The 8,053-nt window shown below is 36.7% G+C and overlaps 1 protein-coding gene across 1 annotated transcript; it reads left to right on the top strand.

The window, feature by feature from the left end:
- Nucleotides 1–4,051: 4,051 nt before the first annotated feature.
- On the top strand, nt 4,052–7,008 carry LOC116203205 (alpha-terpineol synthase, chloroplastic-like). Its single transcript, XM_031534870.1, has 7 exons — nt 4,052–4,250; nt 4,597–4,867; nt 4,982–5,363; nt 5,604–5,819; nt 5,912–6,050; nt 6,132–6,380; nt 6,512–7,008. Exons 1-7 carry the CDS (start codon nt 4,119–4,121, stop codon nt 6,821–6,823), a joined length of 1,701 nt encoding a protein of 566 aa, XP_031390730.1. The 5' UTR covers nt 4,052–4,118; the 3' UTR covers nt 6,824–7,008.
- Nucleotides 7,009–8,053: the final 1,045 nt, after the last annotated feature.

Genomic DNA, 8,053 nt, shown 5'->3' on the forward strand with positions numbered 1-8,053 from the left:
TGGAGCTCTTCCAAGATATTGAAAGGGAATTTATATTAATATATACATCAGTTATTGCATAAACCCACTTGGCCATCTCGATCTTCAAATCAACCATCCCATTTAATTCATTCAATTATTTGGTCAATGTATTCGTCCTCCATTGATTTTCTTGTGAATATATAATATTTTAAGTTATCGAAACTCCCACATTGAATGAACATCGCGGACATTCTGTTGATCCGATTCAATTATCCATCATCACTGCGCCGTTCTCCTCCTATAGGTTCAACGAAATTGTAATATATAATCAACATTAGAAGCAATTAATTTATATGCGGGAAATTCTTTTAAGAAGTGGTGCAATTGATACATATTAGTTACTGAAAAAATCAGTGTGTCATTATGTTAAACTTATTTTTCATATGATAATAATGACATATCGAGGTACGGATTTGTGTCGTATCAGTAGTATGAGTATCTATGTAGTAGAGATAGGGATGTGGGTTCTTCCTCTCTTGTCAGTCTACCATATTGTATGTTTGTTCGAATCAGATATGACAATGGTGCAGAGAAGAGATCGTGTCCGAGGATAATCGCATCACATTTTTCATTGCATAACCGTATTAAATGAATATGGTGCGGACATGATTTTTAATTTTAAAATCTAACTATGATGTGGTTTGAATATGGTTCTAATAAGAAAAAAACACGGATAAAAGTCCCATATTTATAGTTTATGTTCAATGTTCTAATCCATTCTTTAAGCTCATTTTCTAATCTGCTTGGTTTCTCATTCGATTTAATAAAACCCTAATAAAATTCGGGATATATAATGATAGATTCAAAATAATATTTTGGATAAAATAGGGGCCTAAAGTCCGATGATTTAAAATAATTTTCACTTATAGATTTTCTTAATTTCAAGTTATTATATTTTTATACATTTCATTTAATTATTTAATTTGACTTAATAAATACAGATAATCGCGGTTTTTTTTATTGGTGGGAAAATATGTTTTCACTTCCCCTAATTGCCAGTGCAGAATCAATAAGCGATATTAGACTATCTCTAACGGTCTCTGATTTGAATCTCTAAAATGGACACATCACTGCCGCATAATTATTACATTATTTAAAAATACTCTCAATAAAAAAAAATTCATCAATCTAATTGTTTATGTTTTGAAGTCTCTTTATGAGATCCACACACATATAAAAAAAGGGCCAAGGGGGAGGAAAGCAACTTTTCTCCTGAGCCGTCACGTGATTCTATCCCTGCATCTCTCGATTGAGTGATGCGCTCCAGCACCGGCAGTCTCTGACCGCTTCTCTGACGCTGACGTAGACTGCATTGGGTTATTGTTCTCACGGTAACTGCACTGTAAAGTACTTTCCTACTGCAAATAGGTAAAGTGCCCAATGAATTGGAGATGCATGTATTTGGTATAGACACTTCCCGTAGAATTAATGGGGTCAAATCTTACTTACAATTAATGGGGTCAAACCGGAACAACGCAAACAGGAGTCACACGACTCATGAAGCAACTTGTATCCAGTGTGTTATCATAATCGGATCGGATGATGAACTGGAAGGGGTATGGGTTCACGGGTTTATGGGTCCAATCGGGAGTTCGATGGATCGGACCGCACGTTTAATTAAAATAAAATAAATATTCATATTATTAAAAAAATATGATAATTAAGATAGAAGTATGATGATTTCAAAGATATATGAGAATAATGTAAGAAAATATAAATATATTTAATATTTCTTACTTCAAAATAAATATTGAATTTTAATAAGTACTTAAAAGTAGAGTTAAAAGAACAAGAAAGTAGTGGTTGTTTGGTTGGTAGTATACTAGTATAAGAAGTAAGAGGTCATAAGTTTAAATCCTTACACAATCAAACAATTTTTACAATAAATAGTAAACCCATAAAACTCATAGAACCGGCCGGTCAATGGAATTATGTTCAAAACCGGCATGTTCTATGGGTCCGGCGGTTCAAATGTGCATTTTGGGTTTTCAGGCGAATCGGACCGGACATGGTATCGATTCTCGATCTGACCGGTCGAACCGGCCAGTCCGGTCCGGTTCTGATAACAATGCTTGTATCTCTCTCGTATTATCAAATCATCATATAATATATAGAGATATACACAATTTTTTTTTTCAATAACAAGAAAGGTTCATGACCTAATAAAATAAAATAAAAATTATAATCCTAATAACTTATAACGTGACATAAACAGTCATATTGAGTATCGAACTTGGAACCTCATTATTACCAGGCAAGGATATGCATCATTGCGCTGCATTCTCTTTTTGTTAAAGATCGACTTAATATCAACCAAAATAAGCGGAAAGTAGAAGAAATTACACGCAAAATATACATGGTAAAAATATCTCCATATAAAGAGAGGAAACATTTACTAACAAATAGCCTCAAATGGCCTTCGAGCAAAATACTCTCGGCACTCTAGGTGCTTTCTCTGTATCCGTATACAATGCTCTCAAAGATCACGACTTATAAATGCCACATTCATAATATCCTAAAATATAATATTATCAAGATATTATCAAAAAAAAAAAAGAAGATAGAGATCTATATCTTGAAAAATGGGAAATGAAATCGATGATTATGCTAGGAAAGAGATCAGCTGAGTAAGAAAGTAAAAAATTGACCAGATCTAATTTAAATTACGCAGATACTATAGTCGACTACCCTTGGTCTCTGCCTGAAATACCTCTTTATACACCATTCTATCGTTTTTTGTCCACAAAACTACAGTCAACCCAGGCACGGATCCAGGGGGGGCGCTGGGGGGCGGTAGCCCACCTGGACTAAAAAAAAATTACAAATTTTTAATATATCCAAATGAATTTGGTACTTTTTTTAATGATATTGTTATATCTTGCCTCCTTATCTTTATGAATTTACTTTTTCTTTAACTTCTCTTTAATTTTGCCCCTTAAATTGAATTTCTAGATCTCCCCTTGATTCAACCTATCCACGGTTTTGCCCGTCAGCTGCTTCTATAAGTTCCGGCTCAAAATTCAAGGCATACTTTACACATTTCAAGTTAAAGAAAATTATATACACAAAATTCAATTCGATTTTATTTCATTGATTATAGACAACACATATAGATGCACTGATAGGCTTGTTTTTGTGGTCGACATGCCTTATATTTGACTTCATTAATTCTCATGGTCAACAGAACAATAGTGGAAAATCTTAAATGATGTTATTTGATCACAATAATTTGGTGAGAAAGAAGTAACGAAATTTTATTAATTAAAAACAATTATGATAAATGCTTGAGTGATTAATATTTATTTTCTTATTTTATATAACTTAATTGGTATTTTCTCACGTCATATAGTGAGGTATTGGATGATCTAAGAATTTCTTTGTTGTCCAAATTCTCGGTTAGAGACTTATAAGTCTATAACAATAAAATGAAAATCCTAATAACTAAAAAAGAGCCTATAACAATAAAATGGAAAAATCCTAATAACTAAAAGAGAACATGGAGTCTCACTAAGTATTAAATCTGAAATTTATTAGTTATTAGACAAGCGCGTGCTTCACTGCACTATAATCTCTTTCGATTTGTTTTCCGAATTCTTTTCTTTTTGTTTCTACATATCATTTTTTGTGTCGATCGCTGGATAAGATTTTGTTTCTATCCCTTGCAGTACAGAATAATAATTTCTTCTAATATATTAATAAATAGATCTTGTTGTTTTTTCGAGCAAAAATTGGAATTGAAAATATATATATATATATATATATATAACTAATGTGGGTTGATTCAAACAGTTCGGCGTTTGTTTTGGTAAAGTAAGGTTTCAGGTTCGAATTTTTGTGGATACAAAAAATCCACGTTGGGATCTTCAGACTCGACTAGATTAGTCGGGATTCAACTGGGTTTCCGAACATCATGGTTCACATCCAAAAAATTATATATATAAAAGTGAAGATGTTTCGTTCTTTACTGTGGACACCACCGTCGCATTATAAATACCAAGTAATCATATGGCTTATAAAGCACTTCGACTATCGCCTGATTCCATTCTGTCCATCTCCCTAAATCGTCGTCCCCCTTCCATAAGCATCATATACCCTCCATGGCTGCCCAGAACGAAGCGACCACCCTGTCGATCAACAATCTTGGTGAAGAAGTCATCAGACGTTCTGCGAACTTCCAGCCGAGTGTGTGGGACTATGGCTTCGTGCAATCGCTTGGCTCCGAATATTCTGTATGCATACTATAACATATATTTATACGTACAATCTGACTCGCTACTCGTGGAGTAATTCCATATATATATATATATATATATATATATAACATACCGATGCATGACACCGTAAACTTAATTTGAGTGGCTAAATGCATTTATATCCAACAATACGTGCTATTCTAAAAAGACCGACGCTCAATCTAACATATATATCATATGAAATTTTTGCAAGAATCGAAATCACATGCCATAAATGGATGCGTAGCAGTACATATATATTGTTTTATATACTTGAGTTCCTGGTGTGTATGAACTGTCTATATATGTCCTCAGAAAAAATATCTCATCTCAAACGGTGTAGGAGATTGAGGAGTATGCGGAAGAGGTCGAGAGGATGAAGGGGGAAGTGAAGAGGCTAATCAATAGTAAAGAGATGGATTCATTGTCGAAGTTGGAGCTAATAGACTGTGTCCGGAGGCTCGGGTTGGGTTACCATTTTGAGGAAGAGATTGAAAAGGCAATGAGCGCCATCTATGATGAGAAAGCCAAGTTCGGCTGGGGCTTCGAGGACCTTAACTCGAGCTCCCTCGGATTCAGGCTTCTCCGACAGCACAAGTTCCTCGTATGCCAAGGTAATGCAACACAGTTCTAGAGTAGAATCCATTGTGCAAGAAATCCACAATCGCCCTATTTCTTTGATTTTGAATTTTATCTAAATTTTGGTGAAATTTATTGCATGTGAGAAGACGTGTTCGAGAGGTTTACAGATGACAAGGGTAGTTTTGGAGTGCCATCGAACGAAGATGGTGTGAAGGGGCTCCTAAGCCTGTACGAAGCCTCATTTCACGCCCTTGAAGGCGAAATGATCCTAGACAATGCCAAGGCTTTCTCCTCAACATGCTTGATGAATGTGAAAAAGGACATTAATATGTCCCCAAGCTTGGCTAGAAAAGTGGATCACGCCCTGGACATGCCCATCCACTGGAGACCTAACAGGCTGGAGGCTAGATGGTTCATTAATGCATACGAGGGAGAGCGCGACAGGAACCCAATTTTGCTCAAGTTGGCCAAACTGGACTATAATATGGTCCAGTCGATCCACAAGAAGGAAGTTAGCGAGCTTGCAAGGTACATATCCATGTTACTCTGTTTCAGAGGTGAAGCGAGGATTTCTTCCGTAATTAATTAACGGCTCTCATAGGCGTAACTTAAAGAGGGTAGCTGACTCTTTTTAATTTAGATGTGTAAACTGAAATGATCAAACAGCCTAATCAACATTAACATGAGCATAGGCTATATATAGACATAGGCGGCATATCATCTGATTTTGTCAACTGCTTCATTAAGACCGGTAATTAATGCATCCAGATGGTGGGTGGATTTGGGCGTGAACAACTTGGCATTCGCGAGGGACCGGCTAATGGAACATTACCTATGGAACGCCCTGGTCGTTTTCGAGCCGCAGTTCGGAGCCTGCAGGGAAATGACCACAAAGATCATCTGCTTGGTAACGGCAATGGATGATGTTTACGATGTGTTTGGCACATTGGAAGAACTTGAGATCTTGACAGATTTCGTAGACAGGTTCGCATAGCATAGTCGGTTTAACAAGCCTACTGTAAAATGTGCATATGTCCATGGAAGCTGAGTACTTAAGGGATGAAACATTGTATCAGGTGGGACATATCTGAAATAGGAAGGCTTCCACCGGCAATAAGAACATGTTACTTGGCCATGTACGACATCAGCAATGATATCAACCAGTGGACCATTAAAGAGCGAGGTTTTAGCGTCATTCCTTACATCCACAAGATGGTAAGAAACTAAATTTTCATCGTTTATTCAGAAATCTATGCAGCACCGTTTCTTCAGGAACTTCAATTTTTCTTAACACAGTGGGCGGACCAAACTAAAGCATTGTTGAAGGAGGCAAAATGGTACCATGCCAGACACAAGCCGAGGTTGCAGGAATATCTCAAAACTTCGGTTACTTCTATAGGAGGACTTCTGATGATGTTGTGTTGCTACTTACTGACCACTAACAAGATCACGAAGGAAGCCCTGGATTTCATCTCTGAGTACCCGAGTATCATGTTCTGCTCCACCGCAGTCGTTCGACTCAACAATGACCTTGCCACCTCCTCGGTTTGTACAACAGTTCCATGTGCACAAATTCGTATATACAATAATTTTGCAGTTTTGATCAGTCGTCCACCGTATTATAGAGTTACATTTGAGGTAATTTTTTTTCCGATTGCATTTACAACCGTGTTCAGGATGAGATGGAACGGGGGGATAACTACAAGTCGATACAGTGCTACATGAATGAGAGCGCGGCCTGTGAAGAAGCTGCAAGGCAGCACGTCAAGGGTCTGGTGTGGGAAATGTGGAAGAACATGAACAGAGATGTCTGCAAGAGTTACCCGATCACGGGGCCTTTCCTTAATGCCTGCCTGAATCTCGCTCGAGCGGCTCAGTGCTTTTACCAATATGGGGACGGGCATGGGGTTCCTGGCGGCAAAACGAAGAACTACCTGATGTCAGTCCTTGTCCGACCAGTCCCTATCCAAGAATTAATAGGTATGTAAAAGATCTTTAGGCTAATTGCCATAATATCGAATGGTTTCCAGCAGCTAGCAGCTAGTCCATATTATTCGGCTTGATCAAAAGTCTCAAAGGACTATAAGCATTGCAAAATCATTTTGCTGCAGTGTTTCAATTGACACTATGATCATATGATGATTACAGACAAAAAGATAATTACTTCTTGTTATAATGGAGCATATATATGGTAATTACTTGCGCCCATATATATATTTATATATATAAGCTTCATCTTTTTTTTTTCAATAGGTACCCAAAAACTCAATATCCTCTAACTATTTAGTTAATCCATATGGAACCATATCGGTTTATTAAGAGATGAAAACTCTCACAATCATGAATTTCCTACATTGCAAATTATAAATCTGACACCATATTAATTTAAGGAGGAAAAGTGTCAAATTGTTAACAAACCAAACTGCATCGCTAAATGTTACATATTTTTAAATGTCTGGTTTTGGCGAGAGAAAGGGGCGTAATGCAATAGTATAACCTTCACCTGGCAATGAAGAGGTCCAGGTTCGATTCTCGCATGGGACTTCTCCTACCCCTTTATCAATTATTAAGATTTTTATTTTCTTATAGTAACTCATAAAATCTTGCAACAAAAAACAAAAAAAAAAGTTGTGAAAATCACGAAATCTTGCTACATTCTCAAACTAGACGTGGAGCCCTACGTTGCACGAGATCGTATTTGTTCAATGTTTATGTTTTTTTCAATTTTATTATATATTATATGCATGTTTTGAAATTTTATAAATCGTAATTTACTATCATTAAAACTAGGGTTAATAACAAAAAAAACCATAAATTTTTTACATTTTAATAATTTTAGCATGATCTTTTTTCCTTAACATAAAAATATACAAACTTTCGATTTGATAACAATTCTAGTACAATGTCAAAATTTTCTATTAATTTGGACAGAATCGAGATAACAGAGGGCGCCTATAACCCCTATCAGAGGGGAGGACACCGACGACTCCAATCAAGGGGTAGTGGCAGGAATCGAGAGCCCCCAACCCCCGAAATCGAGAGGACACTCAAATTGGGGATTTTTCCAATTCTGGCGAATGAAGCCATGACCCCGGTCCCACCCCTCGATTGGGGTCACCGACGCCCTCCCCTGACTGGGATCACTGGCGCCCTCTAGGGCATTGATTCCGTCTAAATTAACGGAAAATTTGATGTCATGCTAGAATTGTTATCAAATA

Source organism: Punica granatum, chromosome 4, assembly GCF_007655135.1.
Source record: "Punica granatum isolate Tunisia-2019 chromosome 4, ASM765513v2, whole genome shotgun sequence".
NCBI classification, from domain to species: Eukaryota; Viridiplantae; Streptophyta; class Magnoliopsida; order Myrtales; family Lythraceae; genus Punica; species Punica granatum.

What these genes read in the sequence shown, in the direction of transcription:
- LOC116203205 (XM_031534870.1), top strand. Translation starts at nt 4,119, where the DNA reads ATGGCTGCCCAGAACGAAGCGACCACCCTGTCGATCAACAATCTTGGT. An exon ending in TTCCTTACATCCACAAGATG is followed by an intron (nt 6,051 to 6,131) that starts GTAAGAAACTAA and finishes TTCTTAACACAG; the next exon opens with TGGGCGGACCAAACTAAAGC. An exon ending in ATGACCTTGCCACCTCCTCG is followed by an intron (nt 6,381 to 6,511) that starts GTTTGTACAACA and finishes AACCGTGTTCAG; the next exon opens with GATGAGATGGAACGGGGGGA.